The sequence below is a fragment of the Hemiscyllium ocellatum genome, chromosome 8 (assembly GCF_020745735.1).
Source record: "Hemiscyllium ocellatum isolate sHemOce1 chromosome 8, sHemOce1.pat.X.cur, whole genome shotgun sequence".
Lineage (NCBI taxonomy): Eukaryota > Metazoa > Chordata > Chondrichthyes > Orectolobiformes > Hemiscylliidae > Hemiscyllium > Hemiscyllium ocellatum.
Genome location: NC_083408.1, coordinates 56,428,709 through 56,449,195, shown reverse-complemented (window position 1 = coordinate 56,449,195; position 20,487 = coordinate 56,428,709). Strand labels below are relative to the sequence as shown.

Below are 20,487 nucleotides of genomic sequence, written 5' to 3'. Positions count from 1 at the left end.
GCTTAGTAAACCATTGAGGAAGATAGCATTTGTAGAATTGCAAGTCACAAGAAAAGCTTTTGAGAAAATTTATGTTGACAGTTATTTTAACTTGCGTTGTAGAATTCTGGTTAACAAATGATCTGTAAATGTTTAATTTCTGCGTAATCCAACACATCTACCATGGTTTTCATGGAATGCCCAAGGTGCTGGGTCAGCTGCCTTAATGCTGTTAAGACTGTGTAAAGCTGTTCACCTTTGTGTTATATAATATCAACCACTTTTGTGCATGTTGTCTGAATCTTCAGCTGTACTGAAATCTGAACAGGACATTCAAACCGGCAACCCTGAAAGTTTGAACATTGTGGGTTTAAATCCCAACAATGCACTGGGTCAGTGTGGGGATTGAACCCACAATCTTGGCTTTATCAGCACCACGCTCTCACCTCCGTTCAAGGTCCTGAAGGATCCTTCCACATCCAACCAAAATTTACCTGTACGTCCATCAATGTCATCTACTGTATCTGTTGCACCCGATATGGTCGTCTCTACCTCTGGGAGACAGGACACCAACTTGTAGATCGTTTCAGAGGAATATCTCTGGGACACCGCTTCAACTAACTGTACCACCCTGTGGCTGAACACTAAGTCCCCCTCCCATTCTACAAAGGACATGCAGGGCCTGGGCTGCCTCCATCGCCAAACCCCAACTACCTGACACCAGGTGGAAGAATGCCTCATTTTCAGCCTTGAGACCCTGCAGCCACACTGGATTAGTGTGCATTTCCCCAGTTTCCTCACTTTTCACTCCCCACCTTCTCCCAGTCCCAAGCCTCCAGCTCGGCACCACCCTCTTGACCTGTCCATCATCTTTCCCACCTGTCCGCTCTCCACCCTGCGCTCTCACCTCTCTCCTCCTCCACCCACCTTTTTTATCTTCCTATTGTATTCTCAGCTACACCTCCACCCCCACATTTATCTCTCAGCACCCTGGCCCGCATGCCTTGTCCTTGATGAAGGGCTTATGCCTGTTGGTTCTCCTGCTCCTCAGATGCTGCCTGACCTCCTGTGCTTTTCCAGCACCCCACACTCAATTCAGCAGACCTATTGCTGCAGTTAGTTATGTGTTTGACTTCTAATATATCTAGACTTTTTTAAACTTGAAATGTTTTTACGTCAAATAGGGGATTCCGATGATGTAAAAAAAGAACAAAAAGATAAAAAGAGGAAAGATGATAAGAAAAAGAGAGATGAAGATCAGTTCAGTGAAAAAGATGGTGTGTATTGTAAGTGTTGAATCACTTGATAAAAACCTGCAATTATGTTCAGAAACAATGAACCTTCAAACTGTTTGGTTGCTTGCAAATGAAAGTAAAATGGACTCCTTCATCCTGTTGTTAGGCGAGTCACAGAAAATGGCACCAAAATGCTGCATGCTCAGAGGTAAAATGCAACAAGAGTGTATTTTAACAATTTTCTGCAAAATGATGGAAGATCATTCTTTGGTGCTGTCTCATAACTGCCAGATATTTGGTCATTGTTTACTGATGCTTGCATGGTTTAAAAAAAAATCAGTGGATGGTTGTTACTTTAAAATTAAGCAAGTATTTTGAGTAAGTAATATTGATATGACAGGATTGCTGAAAACTCAACACGTATATCCAAGACACCGCATACACAGTAAGTACTACCAAATACTTGAGCTCAGTTTCTGAGCTTGGTGAGTGGCAAGAGTAGCAGAGATATATGGAACATGGTCATTCTTCACTTGCTGAACTCAGGAGCAGACTGTCATTGGTCACAAGGAAGCACAACCTATTTGCGTGGCAAACTCGAGCTGGTATTTGGTAATTATCAGTGGCAAATGAGGGAGCCAGAAGTATACTAGTGCAGTGAGATGCTTGGCTGTTCAGTAGTAGTACGTATGCAGGAACCTAGTTTAAAGGAATTCAACAGTCCGAAAGATGAACAGATGCTGCTACAAATACAGACATGGTCCCCGAATCACTTATCTCTCTGCAGCAGGAGGAGTTGGTCATTTAGTAAGATTTATGGCTGACTGTGTTTTTATTTCTAGTAGCTTTAATTCCATTAATGACCCAACTCCCCATTACCCTCTGCTTGCAAATCACAAATCTGTTTGTCAATAGACTTGTGACAGTTGAAAGAAATTGCTCTTCGTCTCTCTAAAATGGGAGCCCCCTTATTTCGAAACTGTCTCCAGAAGACAGAGGAGAATTTGGCCATTTTAGACCATTGTCTGCTCTGCCAGTTTATCATGTTTGATATGTTATTCAACCGCAATGTTCTGACGTCTTCCTGTAACCCTTGATCCCCTCACTGATCCAAAACCCAGGAGTCTCTGAATTAAAGACACTCTGTCATTTGGCCTCCCCAGCCTTCAGCAGCAATGAGTTGCACAGATCAACCACCCTCCCACTGAATAAATTCCTCCTCCTCTCTGTTCGAAAGGATCACCCTTCATTTTAGGGCTGGACCTTTTGGGTCCTACTCTCTCCTAATGGGAGTATCTCTGCATTCATTCTATCCACATATACATTGCCTCACAAGGTGGAACATCTTTTCAACGTATCCTATTGAGGCCACACAGATTCTTGTGTGTTTCAATAATATTTTGCTTATAAATTTAAATATTTACAGACCCAACCTGCTTAATCTTTCCTCCGTATGTCAACGTTTTTTGTGGAACTGAACCTTGCAACCCTTCCCTGAACTGCTTCCATTGCAAACATACTTCTCAAGGTGATCAAAATTGTCATACTCCAGGTGTGTTCTCACCAATACGCTTTACAATTGTGGCAAGACTTCCCTGCTTTAACATCCAGGTTTCCTTACAATAAAGGCAGTCATTTGTGTTTGTCATTTTGGTTACTTGCTGTCCTGCATCCTGACCTTAATGTACGTACAGGGGCACCCAGGTCTTGCTGAATAATAGAATTGGAATGTCTCCATTTTAAATAGTCAGCTTTTCTATTCATTTTTCTGAAAAGGACGACATCAATTTTTCCACTTCACATTCATAAATGAAATTTTGCTGATTTGTTTAACTTATCTGTATTCCTTCATTGAATATTTGGTAACCAGAAATTGCTTTTATACATTTTCATTTTCATATCCCATGTTTGTATAACTTGGGAGAAGTTGTAGCCAATGTTTTGACACTGACTGACAACTAGACAAAATCAGCCTTTCCACCTCTACATTCACAACACAGTAGAATTAAAAACTTCAAAGACCCTCAAAATTGACCCTACTGGTTCCTCAGCAAACCTTTTGAATAACCAGTCCTGTCGTCTGCTAGTAATAAGTTTTAGTCATCAGGTTTGCACTTTAAATAAATCGCTAAGTCTTTTGTTTACTATTTCGTAACTTTAAACAAAATGCGGAGGGCAACTGTTGGACTGGGGTGGACAACATTAAAAATGTCACAACACCAGGTTATCGTCCGACAGGTTTATTTGGAAGCACTAGCTTTCGAAGTGCTGCTCCTTCAACAGGTGGCTTTGAAACAGAATCGTAAGACAGAATTTATTGCAAAAGATTAGTGTCATGCAACTGAAATGATATGTTGAACAAACCTAGATTGCTGTTAGGTCTTTCACCTTGAATTGGTTTGTTCAACATATCACTTCAGTTGCTTGACACTAATCTTTTGCTAAAAATTCTTATGATCCTGTTTCAAAGCCATCTGTTGAAGGGGCAGCATTTCGAAAGTTCATACTTCCAAATGAACATGTTGGATTATAACCTGGTGTTGTGATTTTTAACTAAAACAAAACAACATCGTATCACTGTCTGTCTGTGATTGGGCTGAAAAAGTTTTTGATTTCAATGTACACAAGATAGACAACAGTTACAAATCAAAGAAAATAACTGGCCAGATGACTGAAGTGGCTTTCATAAATCTTTTATTTTCATTAAAATTGCTGTTACCCTTAGTTTTGACATGAATACTAAATCTCAGTTGTTTTATTTCCTTAATGGAGTAATAATTTGACAGTTAGAAATAATTTAGTTGACTTAGTTTGCACCTCTGCTCTCGCAAATGAGGATGAAAAAGTAAGAGATCAATATCAGGATGAAGAACAGTGTTAAATAGATACTGAAGGAAATAGCAAAGTCTTAAAGCATTGTTATTTGGAATGCACATGCGCTTATTCTATGAGCCTCTGGGGAGCACTACATAATAGTGAATAACATAGATCAAGTTCTAAAATTCATCGGGAATTTAAATTAGACATTCTAAGCTACTGATATTCAGAAGGGATAGAACTTGCCTAAGATGTGTGCACGGAATGTCTTTAATTGGTCTGTTTCTCCAACAGACGAAGGAAACAGTGCTGAATCACTTAAAGGGAATCAAGTAAGGCAAATGGAATGTGTTCTAAAGGATATGTGTTTGGCTCAAGATACAATTATATTTAAATTGATTAAATAGAAGGATTAAAAAATCCATTTGTTGAAATATCCAACTGAGAGCCAGTTTTGATATTTGCAGACTACTTGAGCTAGGTCCTTCTCGAGCTAAAGATTGGTGAGGAAAATAGTGAATGGCTAATATTTGGTTTGCAAATAAAGCATGAGACATCCCAATGCCTGTAATCTGGAAAAAATAGAATTTGAACAAAGTGGCTTGACGCATGAAGGCAGGATGGTGCATACAAAGCAACATGTCCTCCAGATTGTTTTCCAAGTTTGTCTGGTTTGGTTGTTCTCTCAGGGCTCAGTCTTTGCACATGGCCTACCCAGAGTATTTTGGATTGCTGTGCAGTTTAGAGGAACCAGTAGGTGCAGAGGAAATTTGTTTTCAGTATTAATATCTGATATTTGAATTCTTGTTCAGAAGACACTTGCCCACTTTGGTTTAAAACGGGGCTTCCAAGTTTTGGGTTGTGGGGATTCTACTTTTTCCACATTTTGATCATGTTACTGTCATTAGGATTCAAATTATGCTGTTAAAGTGAGCACTTGCTCAATGAAACTAAGTACTAGATATCAAAACAATGTTAGTATGGCTGGTGTTCTGTGAAAATACAACTTGTGAATGAAATTTGATTTTAGATTCTTCGAAATGACTTAACTAACATTTTTGCATTGCATTTTAGATGCTAGTGATGGTGGCAAAGTACAGAAAACTTTATTAGATCGGTGGAGAGAGTCGCTTGTGGCTTGTAGTAGCTTAGCTCAGGTTTTCATTCATCTCTCTACACTGGATCGCAGCATTGTATGGGCAAAATCTTTGTTAAATGCTCGTTGCAAGATCTGTCACAAGAAAGGAGATGCAGAAAACATGCTGTTATGTGATGGATGTGATCGAGGATACCACACGTACTGTTTGAGGCCTAAAGTTAAGGTTTGTGTACACAGTGCAAATTTTTGTACCATTATAAAATTATGGTTACTCAGTCATATTCTAGAAAGTTACCACTTTCTTTCAGATCATTCCAGAGGATGACTGGTTTTGCCCTGAATGCAGACCAAAGCAGCGGTTTCGGCGACCAATGGCCAGACAACGACCGTCTTTGGAAAGTGAGGAGGAAGATCTGGCGCAGCTGGAAGATTTGGAAGAGGAGTTTATGGAAGCAGGCAGTGTGGAAATGAGGTCATTGGAACAAAATGAAACCAAAGCAAATGAATTGGAAAAGAGGTACGGAGTATAAAATGATCTGTTGGATTTTAAGTATTAAGTTTTTATAATGGGATAAGAAAATGCATCACAGGAGAAATTAAGATTATCCAATACAATTTTCCACAGATGGCAACTATTATTCAGATTTAGAGGCAAGTATTTTACTTTTTAAAATTTAATTTCAATCAACTTCCTAATTAGTGGTGAAAATCTCTTTAAAATCCTGCTACTGTTAAAATTTGTCCCATTGAAAAAGCTCTGAACTGAAAGCTTGGCAGTTGTAAGAATAATTTTATGGTGATAGATAATTGAGTCTCTACATAGGGTTTTCTGAACAAGCTTGTATTAACCTGATGGGCATGCACAGTGACCCCATCTGATGGAGATGAGGTAAATAATAGTCATGGTAGGCTGAGAAGAGAGCTGTCTGTGATATTTTGTTGCATTTCTAGCATTAATTCACTCACTTGGTCCTCCAGATTTATTTTATTAAATGCACAAATTGGGAATTGTCATGATTACAGGTGATATTAATTATTAATGACTTTTTTCCATGTTTTTTTTTAAATGGTGTTCCATGTGCTTAATACAAGCACTATTGCATGTTGCTGTCATCTGTAAACCACTTTCTCCTCCATTGGCTTCACCTCCAGTGCATCAAGAGTCTTAACTTTTCTCGTCATTCAAATCAAAGCATCTTGTAACCATTTACTCAAATTATTGCATTAGCTGTTAGACTGCAAATGTTGTACAAAGTATGCCCAGTGTTATAATCGAGCTTTCTTCAAATATTTGTCAAGTTAGTCTCAGTAGTAGTTAGTCTTGATTGCTACACTTGATGCTTTCAGTCCCTGCAGCATAAAAATGTATGTGCACACAAGACCAAGTTTGAAATTCCAAATTCTAAATATTTCATGCAAAACGTATGAAGTTCCATAATCCTGTCAATGTTGCCAGGACCATGATTCTTCAGAAGAAATTATTTTCAATTTAACAGGCTTGATGAGTCGTCCTTAGTCCTGGTAACTTTATTGTACTTGTTGATTTGTGTATCAAACTAAGTGTCACCTACCTTGTATAACAAGGCTAGATTCTTAACAATTGGCTTGTTGACAGTTGGTCTGCTGAGTGCTCCAAAATGGATGTCAGCTGTTTATCAAGCTGCTTCTACTTTCCTTTTAATCTCACTGCTGGCTGCCACTATTTTCATGTTTCTTTGCAGCTGCTTCCATCTATACTGTTTATTGTGCTACATTAGTGTCATCAGCATACCGAGGGATGAAAAAAAAGCAAAACTCCACTAACTACTAATCTACAACTAACCAGAGTGTATAATTAAGTCTCTTACATTATTCAGGGAAGAAAAAAAACTGATGGATAACACAGAAATTGGGTAGTGAGATACATGCTCGGAATGTGTTAACATCAAATCATAACGAAACCCGTATTCGTGCGGGATTCCTCTCCTAAGAGGCCCTGGACCAGTCAGGTTCGCCATCTCAATTAAATAAAAGCCCTTATTAGGCCAAAATATCTTTATGTAATTCAAGAAGGGCTGCCATATTTTTTGGAATAATTCGGTCTTTCGGTGCACCATATTTGTAAGGAAGTCAAGGGGAATACATTCCAGGATTAATCTATGCCAATTCAAAAGTCCAGGGGGCCCCTCAGCCACCCAATTTACCAAAATATTTTTCCTTGCACAGAAAGAGAATAGAAAATAATCTCTTCCCATGCATATCCAGGGAGGGTAAGTTTGAAAAGCCCAAAGGAAGAGATACAGGGTCCACTCTAATTTCCAGATTTCTGTCAGAGCTCTTGCTACATTAGTCCAATATCTATGGATCGTATGACAGGTCCACCTCTATTTTACATTTGGGACACATTGGAGATGTTCCTGCCTTTAAATTTTGCCGATCGGTCTAATGCTCTTTGGCTCCTATGAATATCTTCAACTGTATGGCCTGAGTTCTGTTGCAGATACAGATTTTTCTGGCATTTTTCCCAAATGTCATTCCACATTTCTAGAGATTTCCAGTCCCAAATCCTGGTCCCATGTTTTAAGCAGATTGTCCATATCTCCTGATATTTCATCATGTTATAAATGATAAATAGTGCTGACCGAAGATACCCCCATTGGCCATAGCACTCTACATTCTCTATCTGATTTATAAATCAATCTAATAGCGTAGTCTTCTGTATGTAATCTTGAATTTGGAAGTATCGAAAGAGATCACCATTAGGTAATCCAAATTTCAAAAGACATCAGGACCCCTTCATTAAACAGAATACCAGATACCCCTGGATCTCCAGACTTTACAAGTGACATCTGTAAGCCCTGGTTGAAATCCCCATGCTCCCACTATCAGAGCATAGGGGGATGTTTTGAGTTGCCCTCATTTGCTGCATTATATTCCAAGCTTTAATTGTATTTAGAATTATTGGGATTTTACATTGATCCAGGATGCTTTTCCTCTTGTCTGAAAACAAGAGGTTAATAAGTGGGCATTTTACTTGAGAAGCCTCTGTGTCCAGCCAGATTGGGTCTTGTCTGACTCATAATCAATCGTCTATGTAGCTTAATAGGGAACTTAACTGATATTTCCTAAAATCTGGGAAATCCAGTCCTCCCCTTGCCTGTGGAAGCTGTAGCTGCTTCAGCATAATGAGGGGCTTTCTATGATTCCAGATAAAGGAACCCAGCCAGCCATACGATTTATGTAGTGCCAACCTTGACAGCATCACCGGTAGCATTCTCATAGGGTATAGGAGATGGGCAGGTCATTGATTTTAATTAGTGCTATTCTACCCAACCAGGAAGATTACCCCATCGCTGGAGGTCCTGCCTTATCCTTTCCAGTAAATGCACAAAGTTAACCTTGTATAACTGACCAAATACTGGGGTAATAAAAATGCCTAAATATAAGAAACCCTCCAGGGACCACTGAAAGGGAAAGTAAGATCTGTCCAATAAGTGGGATATACTAGCAAGGCCACCCATTGGCATAGCCTCCAATTTTGAGAAAAAATTATAGCCTGAAAGTACACTACATGTATTAATAACTTGGATTAAGTGAGGCACCGACATCAGAGGATTACTGAGAAATAGAAGAACATTATCTGCATAAAGGGGAACTTTATGTTTACCTGTACCAATCCTCGGGGCTATGATATTAGAGACGGCCCGTATTGCTTCTGCTGGTGGCTCAATTATTAGCGTAAATAGCAATGGCAAAAGAGGACATCCCTGACGGCAGCCTCTATCCACACTGTGCTATCTGAGCCTAATCCATTGGTAATCACAACTACTTTGGGATCACTATGCAGTGTTGAAATTTATTTGGTAAGCACCTTTCCAATGCCAAACCTTTCCAATGTGTAAAACAAATATGACCATTCAACCCTGTTGAATGCCTTTTCCGCGTTTAATGAGTCTACTACTCCTGGTATCTTTCCCTGATGGCAGGCTTGAATCATATTCAAAACCCTTCTGACATTATTGGATGATCTATGACCCTTAATAAACCCTGTCTGGTCCTCCTTTATGATGTGTGGCAATACCCTTTCTAGCCTCAATGCTAACGTTTTAGAAAGGACTTTAAAATCTGCACTTAGCAAGGAAATTGGTCTGTATGATGTGCAATCTTCTGGGTCCTTTCTCTTCTTTTGAGAATAAGAAATATTCGCCTCTTTCAGCGAAGGCGGAGTACAGCTCTGACTGCATAATTAGTTATACATGTCTATAAGTGGACCAGCCAATATTCCTGTAAATTTTTTATAGAATTCAGCTTCAAAACCATCTGGACCAGGTGCCTGACCGCTCTGAAGTTGCCTGATTGCGTCAAGTATTTCTTGGGTTGTTAGGGAAACGTTCAGGACCGATACCTGTTCCGGAGTTAGGTCCGGAAAGGTCAGGTTTTTAAAAAATGATTGAATCCTCCTAGTCCTGTCTTCACAATCCTGTGATTTATATAAATCAGAATAAAATTTAGATTCTAAAGATTGTGTTAACCCTTTTATGATCAGGAGTCAGAATACCCGCACTTTCCTTGATAGACGTGATAGTTTGGGGGGGCCTTCTTTTTCTTTGCAAGAAATGCTAAGTATCTACCAGGTTTATCACCAAATTCATATAACCTTTGTTTTGCAAATAATATTTCCCTCTTAGCCGTTTGGGTAAGTGTGGTGTTAAGAGCTGTCCTAAATGCCGTAATCCTTTGTAATTTTGATGATAATACGTCAGCGTATGCTGTTTCAGGTGCTTTTAAGTGAGCTTTGAGCAGACTGTTGTTCTCCTTGTTGTTTTTTCTGGGTGGCTGAGTATGAGATGATCAAACCTCGCACATAAGCTTTGATGGTCTCCCGCATCATTGAGTTGCTAGCTGTACCTGAATTAACTTCTAAAAAAGTTTTAAATTCTTGACAGAAGTACTTCACAAATTTACTATTTTTCATCAGGAAGGAGTCCATACGCCAATGCCGGGGAGATGTCTCATTGTTCCTCACCTTCATTTCCATATATACAGCAGCATGATCAGAAATTGCTATACTACCTATTTTACAGGGTGATTTGGAATTTAAAAAAATCGAGGGGGCAAAACCCATCAATTCTAGCTGGGGAGGGTGGAGGAGGGGTTCCTGCCCCCTGAGATCTGCGGGCTCCCTTCCCTTTAGTCATTTTTAGAGGAGAAATGGATTGTTTAAATTCAGTACTGAGCAACTAATTACATTAATAATAACTATTTTAAAAGATTTGGCGAGTGTGGTGGAGGCAGGTGACCCACTTTGCCCAAGTCTTGGGGGGAGCACTATAGACTCAGACTTGCTGGGTCGCAGTCATCTTGGGTCCCTGTCTGGTTAAAAAAAAATCTTGAGGCCATCAAAAGAAAAGTTGCATGCAACAATTGGTGTGCATGCCAAGCCCGTTATTTTGTACTCTGTACCACCTACCCAATTTCCTGTCGAAGCGAACTGGTTGTCTTTAGTCAATTTACGTGCATTATGATGACTGTTTTGTGTGAACTTGACAAATGTCGAATAAAGTACACATACTGGGGAAACGCCATAGTTTTACATAAAAATTTCAGTCCAATTCCTTACACACTTATGTATAAATCTCTGCTGTTTCGCTCTCTGGGCAGCTCATTTGTCCAAACACTCAGCCATTCTGTTATCAGTAACAGATGCTACAAAGTTCCCACAACTGAGATTATGCTAATTATCTAGTTAGTGTGTCACTTTTCAGTGTCAGTTGCTCTAATGTCTCAGGATTACTGAACATATTGGGGAACTCAAAGAACAGATCTCTGAAAACACCTCTCTGTGCTCGTAGTTTGGGGAGACAGCATATAATTAGGACTGTATATTTTAAACAGTATCAGATAACTTTTTTTTGGTTTGGATCTTGAGTTGCAATGGTAAGATCCTTATTGTGACAGCTTGGGACTGCATAATTAACATTATATGAACTGTCATTGAGTTTCATCTCAGAAGAGTTTATATTCTGCAGTTTGGTCACTCAGATTTGTTCAGCTTTGCAGCAAAGGAATCATTCCCTTGTACATGTCATTTGTGCATGTTCTGTTTCCTTAACCAGACAGCCACGAAGAGGCAGACCTCGGCTTAAACTGCAAATCAAGGGCAAAAGAGGCAAATCCAACACTGCAAAAAAGATGGGTAACCAACACAAGGGAAAAAGAAGATATACTCCTCGCAATCAATCATATTCTGCCAAATTAACTGCAGGTCCTGGTAGAAAGCGTGGCAGAAAACTGGGAAGGAAGCCAAAATCTGCATTAAACTCTGAAATAAAACCACTTCCCCGACCATATCGTCGTGCTAAATCCTGTCCAATAAATGAATCCTTCAGTGAAGTGATTACACGCCGTAAGCGACGAAAAGGTCGGAAGATTGCTACCAGCACACCTGAATGCAGCACCTCATCCTCTCTCAATGTTAGCTTCTCTGATATGGACCTCTCACAGAATGAACCCATAAGAAAAAAGAGGAAGTACACACGTCGTGTACAGCAGAACCCAACCCTGGTGGTTAAAACAGGCAAGAGGGGTCGAAAACGTAAATCTGCAGGTAATTGTAAAAGTTGTGAAAGTAATAGTGAATTTTTGTAAGTAGATTGAGATGTTATACGGTGTACAGCACTGAAGTAAATTGGATAAGCATCTGATTAGCAATGTTTTCTGACTGTTTCCCAAGCTCTGTATCCTTAATGTACATCTTTTTAAAAAAAAAGCTTGTGCATGGTATCTTGGAACACCAGCAAGGAGAGCCACAAAATGGACTTACCAGCATTGCTCCATTCCCAGTTTCCCTAAGAGATTGATGACAAATGAGGTTTTATAATCAAGATTTTATTTAATTCTCCTAAACTAATGGTGTTAATAGCACCATGTTTGTTCATTTGTTAGCATAAAATCTCAGAAGCAATAAGGTTTCCAACAGCTAATACGGTTTATCTCTATAAGTGCTTTGAATAAGTATTTAAACTATTTTCTAATGTTCAGAGATGTTATTACACACCTCCAGAACAGGTGGGACTTGAACCTGGGTGTCTCAATCCAGACACAGGAACTCTGCACTACACAGCAAGAACCCCCTTTGGATAAGTATTAAACTCCATGCCAAATAAGGAGCACCTGTCCCAGTCAATCAAATTGATTTTATGGGCATGAACTTGTACAAAATAAGAAAAGTTAGTGTAACAGTTTTCGTTTTGCTCGACTTGGAAGCCATTTTCACAAGCTTTGAAAGAAATTGAGTCATTTTGAAAATAACTATTTAGTCTTGCTAAAATTGATTCTTGAAAACATTAAAATCTAAAATTATCTGTTCTAGTTTTCAAAATAAAAAGCTTCGAAAGTCTTTCCTGTAAATATCCATTGCTGATCATTGGGAAGATTAGTAAAGTTTTCAATGATGAATGTGTTGAAATATATTGTCTAGCCTACACTCCATCATCTTCGATGGTCAGCAGCAATTGTATTAGAATAAACCTTTTAACAAAAAGATTCCATGCCTTCAAAACAAAGGCTTATACTATGCTGAAGATATCAAAATGGCCATAACTTGGAAAAGTAAGCTTTGAGACTTCATAAGATGACGATCAAAATATACGTGGAGAGTATATGTGAAGAGTTCCCATAGGTAGAGTCATGTAATATGAAGCTCTTGCATAAATAGTGGATGAAAGGCTGTTCGTGAAGATGAACACGTAACCAAAATGAAATTGTAGGTTCAGCAGCTGCGAGAGAATATGTAAGTCTGGAGAGATTTATGATTTCTTAAAATTTGATGTACTGGAGTTCTGAAGTAAAATCAGAAAACATCTTTTGTCCCCAGGTCCTGATTGATTTTCATTAAGGGTAAGGAATAGACAGGCTACATGTCCCACATGATCATCTGTCCATTGTTGCTTTGCTGTTCTGGAAGATGGGGCATTCACCATCCCAAATGTAACAATATTGGGCAATACGATACACAGTTTGGCAGCTGCTGCTCTCGGGCCTAAATTCTGATATTCCAGAGAGTCTGCACAGGTTTTGGCATTTCCTTTGGAGTGGAAGCTCTTAATTTGGATAGGATAGGATTGGACTGTCTTTTTTGAAATAGGAGCGCTTTAATTCAACTGTGAAATTTAGATGGAGTAAATAGGTGATGTAAATGTTATTGGAGAGACCTGAAATCAGGGTGTAGATTTTAAACTAATGGTAGAAAGGTTAGGAGGAGAGACCCATAGCCTGAAAAAGTGGTCAAAATGGGAGTTCCCTCAATACAGTGTGTCAGACATCTAACAGCAAAGTACAGCTGATGCCTGAAATCTGTGCAAACACCCGAAATGCTAGAGTAATTCAGCAGGATTGGCAGAATCTATGGAGAAACAAAGCTAACGTTTTGAATCTGATGTGGCTTCAGAGTTTGCATGTCACCCTGGATTTTTATTTTGAATGTCCTGCAGTGCTACTTGAGCCTGGAAACTTCTCAATCAGGTTATAGTTCTACAGGCAGAGCCGTAATTGACATTTGTGCATTACTCTTCCTCAGTCTCTGAATTATTTGCATGGTTTGTCACGTGATCTGCCTCTAACTCATCAGTAAATTTGTCTGTTTGGAACTGGGACTGGAGTATTTACAGCAGTGGCTTTTTCTGTACTGTGAAGTGATTCCTCAAGTCCATTCTCGCAACATCTCTTCTCTTAACAATAGCATCCACTATCAATTGTAATAGCTTTTTCTCTGCACAGAATATCAATGCCTTCCCCCTGCCTCCCACCCCGAAACACCCTGGTCTCTTGCTCCAGGGATGCCCACCTCTGTTTTAGGACAGCACTTGGTAGCCAAGAATGTTTAGGACCTTTCGAAGTTACCAAAGCAAATAAAATCCCTCTGAATGCAAGCATTTGTTCTAATTAATGTTGAACTTCAGGCCTCCCCCTTCAGTAACAAAGATGGCGTTCTCTCTCCTCAATAGTGCTGGTTTTGCCCATTTTGCACTGAAGTAGAGGGCTCCATCTAGTGGCGGTTGATTTTAGTTTTCTGGAACTGACCAATCACTGCCACTAGATAGAGCTTTGTCCATCGAAAAAATATTGATTGGTGAGTGTATTTTTTACATCGTGCACTTTTATTTTAAATTGTTTCAGCAGGAGTGGGCATTTTTTCCCCAAACGAGCAATGTTTCAAGATCCTTAATTATGTCTTTACCTTGTCAAAGTTAATGTAAATAGAATTAAGGAGAATCCAAAGGGTTTTTACAAATGTATTAAGAACAAAAGGATACAGAGGGAGAGAATATGGCCCCTCAAAAGATCAACAAGGTGGCCTTTATGTGGAGCTGTCAAATGGGGGAGATACTAAACTAGTATTTTGCATCAGTATTAACTGTGGAAAAGGACATGGAAGATATGTAATGCAGGGAAATAGACAGTGACATCTTGAAAAATGTCCATATTACAGAGAAGGAAGTCCTGGATGTCTTGAAACACATAAGTGAATAAATCCCCAGGTCCTGATGAGGTGTACCTGAGAACTCTGTGGGAAGCTCTGGAAGTGATTGCTAGGCCTCTTGCTGAGATATTTGTATCATTGATAATCACAGGTGAGGTGCCGGAAGAATGGAGGTTGGCTAATGTGCCACTATTTAAGAAGGGTGGTAAGGACAAGCCAGGGAACTATAGACCAGGTGAGCCTGACATCGGTGGTGGGCAAGTTGTTGGAGGGAATCCTGACGAACAGGGTGTACATATATTTGGAAAGGCAAGGATTGATTAGTTAGTCTTGTTAGTGAGTTTGCAGATGACACCAAAATTGGAGGTGTAGTGACGGTGAAGAAGGTTACTTCAGATTACCAACAGGATCTTGATCAGATGGACCAATGGGCTGAGAAGTGGAAGATGGAGATTAATACAGATAAATGTGAGGTGCTGCATTTTGGGAAAGCAAATCTTAGCAGGACTTGTACACTTAATGGTAAGATCCTAGGAAGTGTTGCTGAACAAAGTAGTCGCAAGTAATCAGGATACTGAAGAAGGCGTTTGGTATGCTTTCCTTTATTGGTCAGAGTATTGAGTACAGGAGTTGGGAGGTCATGTTGTGGCTGTACAGGACATTGGTTAGGCCACTGTTGGAATATTGTATGCAATTCTGGTCTCCTTCCTATTGGAAAGATGTTGTGAAACTTGAAAGGGTTCAGAAAAGATTTATAAGGATGTTGCCAGGAATGGAGGATTTGAGCTATAGGGAGAGGCTGAACAGGCTGGGGCTGTTCTCCCTGTAGCGTCAAAGGCTGAGGGGTGACCTTATAGAGGTTTACAAAATCATGAGGGGCATGGGTAGAATAAATGGACAAAATCTTTTCCCTGGGGTGCAGGAGTCCAGAACTAGAGAGTATAGGTTTGGGGTGAGAGAGGAAAGATATAGAAGAGACCTAAGGTGATACTTTTTCACACAGAGGGTGGTAAGTGTTTGGAATGGTCACAGGTAGTGGTGGAGGCTGGTTACAATTGCAACATTTAAAAGGCATTTCGATGGATAAACGAATAGGAAGGGTTTGGAGGGATATGGGCTGGGTGATGGCAGTTGGGACTAGACTGGGATGGGATATCTGGTCGGCATGGACAGGTTGGACCGAAGGGCCTGTTTCTCTGTTGTATATCTGACTCTAAATCCAGATTCTGTCATTTCTCAAAGTCATGATCTTAAGGAGTCCACCATAACCTTCAAACACAACTAAATGTGCTTAGTCTGTGATCATGTAATTTACTTGTTTTTGGTTTAACAGACACCGTAACTCAAGTATCAAAAGTAACGGGAAGTCGGAGAAGTTCAAGTCGTCACTCTGGTATCCATGAGCTTTCTGTTTGTGAACAGTTAATAGTTGACTTAGTACGACATGAAGACAGTTGGCCATTTCTGAAACTGGTAAACAAAGCCCAGGTACATGAATTATATTATAATTCCCTAAGCTATCAAAATTGTGGCTGTTCAGCTGCAGTGGTAGTGTCCCTATTGCTGAACCAGGAGGCCAACGTTTTGGTTCCAGACTCTATTTTTAAAAACAATCCTTTGAACACATTGATTAATGTTGAGATTTGGTACTGGTGACTGATTTGAAATATAAATGTTCTTTAATTCAAAATTTCGTTTTATGTACGTACATGATTATTGGCTCCTTGCTTTAAGTAATAATGCTGACTTTCCTATTGGATAATATATCAAGTAACCATTTTTAATTTCTAGCCTCCCATTGTTATAAATATTCTGAGTTTGATTTAGATTTGTCTTGATTATGTGAAACAGGATAGTCATCTGTCAGTGTCAGAGGTGGTACACAGTGTTTCATGTTTTTCACCCCCATCTAGGGAACAACCCCTTCAAGGCCGTGTAGCAGATTCTCAAGTTCCCAAATAATACTACACCTGTGCATTCTGTGTAGACACTGGGTTTCTAAGACTTGCTCTTTAGTCAAAAATTATGGAATCTGCTTTCACTCAAATTACATTTTAGAGAAGTTGAAATTCACTCCTGGTTTGTCTTGCTATTGTAGAATTGCCAAATTGGAAACTCCTTCTACTAATCTGTGCCATAAACATTGTGCAAAAAAATCCAAAAATGTGCAGAGGACTGAAGTACCTTCAATGATTCACTATATTCAGTAATTCTAATAAGTTGGATGTCACCCTAGACCAGAAGTCTATAAAACATTCTTTAGCAAAGAATGATTGTTTTAGCAAAAGTCAGATGTGAACTTTTGCATAAGATTGGCCATTACTTGTTGGTATATGCTATTTGGAAATGTCATTATTGAGCCATTAGATTTTAATTAGCCTTTGTCAGTCAAATTTTTTTCAGTCCCCGAAAAGTTTGTTGCAGTTGAATCCATTGAATGTCTTACGATAGTTTACAGACAAGAGGAGAGTAAAGTACCATTAACATGGCAGTTTTCTTTCTGTTACAGGTTACTGATTACTATGATATTATTAAAAAGCCAGTTGCCTTAAATATTATAAGAGAAAAACTAAACCGATGTGAATATAACTTTGCATGTAAGTTTTTAAAAGGTTCACTTACCTTTTTTTTGTTCATTTTCCCATTTATCTTAAAGTAGCTATGGTTTGTTTACATTTAGTCAATTAGATGTCAATAAAAATCAGTTTCAAACGCTGAATTACTAAGAAAAGGCATTCTGCAAACAACAGTGCAAGGAGTGACCAGCTAGCTGCAGGAAGAATTTTAATCAGGCTAATGATAGAATTGCCAAGGGATCTTAAACTTGAACCATTTTCTGAGTTTGATGTCACATCTGAAATGGTTCATCTTTATTGATGTAGAATCCTTACCTCATGCAGAGCAGTATTGGTCTAGATAATGAAGAATTTCCTTTATTACATAGTGTGTTGGTGCAGTTATATTTTTGTGTTCAATGATATTAATTTTCTGTTACAAAACTATATCATCCCATTCTATTAGACCATAGACTTGGTATTTATAAAAATGATTTTAAAAAGTCTAGCTTGTAATTTTTTTTTCTTTTGCAGCGGATTTTATTGATGATGTAGAATTGATGTTTACAAATTGTTTTGAATACAATCCGCGAAACACAAGTGAAGCAAAAGCCGGAATCAAACTACAAGCCTTCTTTCACAATCAAGTAGAAAGACTGGGATTGCCAGTGAAATCTGCAAATGTGGACCATCCACCACAACCACCAGTTACCAAGAGGTCAAGAATATAAGGTTGTTCAGTGGTGTTGCTTTAAATGGGAGCATTTCAAAGTGTAAGGTGCTCCTCTCTTTTTTTTAAAAAAAAACTAGAATCATGCCACAGACTGCCTTGCCCTTTCATGAACTGCAATAACTTTTATTTTACGACCTTTGAAATGCGACCTGCACTGGACTAAAATTCTTTCTATTGTTGAGCACTCAGGAAAATGTAGTGTGAAGCTGCATTTTGCTACAGTAAATTTGTAGAGAATTCATAATTTGTGTATATTGGATACAGTACTGTTTTACTGAATGACTTTTGTACTTTTTTGAAGTAACATTCATGGATCGTGTCTTCCACCAAACACAGGGTAAATGTTATACTTTTATAAATAATTGTGAAGCTCTCCTGCGTACTCATTTTGTGAAAATATGGGTTGTTAATTTGTTTCAGGAACAATCAGTCACCAAGTCAAGTTACACCTTTTGTTTTTTAACTAAAAATGAGGTTTTCAAACCAACAAAGAATGTTACACTACACAAGTGACAATTGTATATCATTTCAGTACTGTACATGTTTCATGCTGGTGCGAATGATTGGTCTGCCATGAAATAGCGTAAATATTTATTCAGTGTTGAAAACAATTTTGGGATGTTGAATTTCTTATTTATGAAATTTGTAATTGAAACTTGGAGAAGATTGAGGTTTTTCAGCTCCAGCAGTTTCTTTTTTTGTTTAAAAAAATTGCTTTCTAATGCCTAATAAAATGTGGAATCCTGAGACCAGATTGTCATGTAATGTTTCTGGCATCAGTAATTTTTGAATTTGATAATGTGGTTTGCTTTGTTTTTTTAAAAAAAGCTTCTTTGTACAAATAAAAAGTTTAAGTTGATACATTTTGATACTTGAATGTGTGACACTAGAGACCTTCAGTAGAAGACAAATATGGAGTTGCTTACCAATGTAATTGAAAAAATTCCTCAATTGTGCTTTCTTGAATACCTCAGAGCTGCCTTTGAGAAAGCTGCAGTATTAATACTTGGCTGTGTGGGATATTGTTGTACAACTATCAACCTTTTCAATAATGAACAAGTGATGTTGTAATAAATACTGTCTTTCAGTAGGCAGTGTATTTTTGTGCAAACACACAATTCTGTATCAATGCTAATTACAATTCAGATATTGAATGCATCAACTGCACTCCATCTTAATTTAACTATGTATTTGACTGTATACTTGAACTGAAGACCAAAAACAAGTTGAACAGTCTCCATCAGAACTTCCAGTGTGATTTATCGAATGACCAGAAAACCTAAATTTTGCATATTCAATTTTCTGAAAGGCAACTATGCAACGTTGTTACCTTCAGTATAATTAAGTTCAATCTTTCCCATTTTCTCTTGGTCAAAAGGTACTAACTTGTTCATTTGAAGCATATAGGATATTATAGCAATACTTGACTTTTGTACTCCATCCTAAGTAAATTGTAACTGAGCAGGAAATGTACACCACCACCTACTTTCCACTCGCCATACCTCCCTCCCTCCTTCACCCCCGAAAACAAACATACATGTAATTAATTTGTTGCATCCGACTCTAGCTAAAATCAGAACTTGGAGTGGCTGACTACTTTCTCCGTTCCTGTTTTACCACCAGGATTTTTTAAAATCTATATAATCCTGCTCAGTCACTACTGTGAACATTAGATATTTGACTTTACATTTTTTTCATGGAATGATTTCATGAATTTGTGGTTTGCTGCACTTAAGTCTAAATTTACTAAAACTCAATTGTGCAAAGCATGTTTGAGACTAGAAAATGTACATGTGCAATTAATAAAAATATATTGATTTGGGTTTGATTGTCATAAAATTTGAAAGGGCTTTTTTGTGAAGGGAATTCACATTTGGAACAATACTGCTGTGAAAAATGGTCACGCTCTTGAGGTTTGAGCTAAAGCACATTGTTGAAAGAATAGTTTACAACTTGTGCAATATCTGATTTTTTAAAAAAGTTCATGTTCTCAAACTGTGCCACTCTTAATTACATGCAGTGGCTGTTTAAGTTTGTAAATTCAGCCTCTTCAGCATGTGGGTTCAGTCTCATGATGGCTGCTGTAAAACAAGCTGAACCCCCCTCACTCCAAAATGACTGGTTATGCACTAGTATGACTTGTGTAATGAACAGAACCCAAATCTTGAATATGCACTATTTCCAATCTTCTAAAAGGCAACTGATTATGATGTTAAGGGACCAGATATAAAGAATTCAAGTTACTTTATTTTAGTCACCTCATGAGTACTGAATAATGGTTTATAGAAAATGTAATCTCTGCTTCATTTCTATCCTTGTAATAGAAAATAAAATCTTCTATACTTGTGATGGTTTTTGCTTTAGTGAATCTCTGCACATTCAGACCATGGTTATCTTAGACCCCTGACAGTTTATCATAATGTAGACATTCCCTTAGCCCCCACACTCATTTTGACAAGCTTTGCAATTGATTTAGAATCTACTTTTGACCACCTCTATCCTACAGTAAGAAAACATTGACATTCTGACCCCTTCCCTCACTGTGCCTCTTCTCCCTTTCAGAAATTAACTCAAAACAAGAATAGGCCATTTGTTTCCTTGACTACTTT

The 20,487-nt window shown here is 38.5% G+C and overlaps 1 protein-coding gene across 5 annotated transcripts in view; it reads left to right on the top strand.

The window, feature by feature from the left end:
• baz1a (bromodomain adjacent to zinc finger domain, 1A) overlaps nucleotides 1-20,152 on the top strand; it is a 59,687-nt gene extending 39,535 nt beyond the window's left edge. For 3 of the 5 annotated variants that reach the window (XM_060829052.1, XM_060829051.1, XM_060829050.1), the window contains exons 22-28: nucleotides 1,164-1,265; nucleotides 5,106-5,353; nucleotides 5,439-5,647; nucleotides 11,226-11,716; nucleotides 15,924-16,078; nucleotides 17,100-17,187; nucleotides 17,680-20,152. In XM_060829052.1, the coding sequence (XP_060685035.1) occupies nucleotides 1,164-1,265; nucleotides 5,106-5,353; nucleotides 5,439-5,647; nucleotides 11,226-11,716; nucleotides 15,924-16,078; nucleotides 17,100-17,187; nucleotides 17,680-17,876 (1,490 nt within the window). In that variant the 3' untranslated portion in view covers nucleotides 17,877-20,152. The remainder of the gene's footprint in view (nucleotides 1-1,163; nucleotides 1,266-5,105; nucleotides 5,354-5,438; nucleotides 5,648-11,225; nucleotides 11,717-15,923; nucleotides 16,079-17,099; nucleotides 17,188-17,679) is intronic. The other 2 variants (XM_060829053.1, XM_060829054.1) reach the window with 2 other exon arrangements.
• Nucleotides 20,153-20,487: the final 335 nt, after the last annotated feature.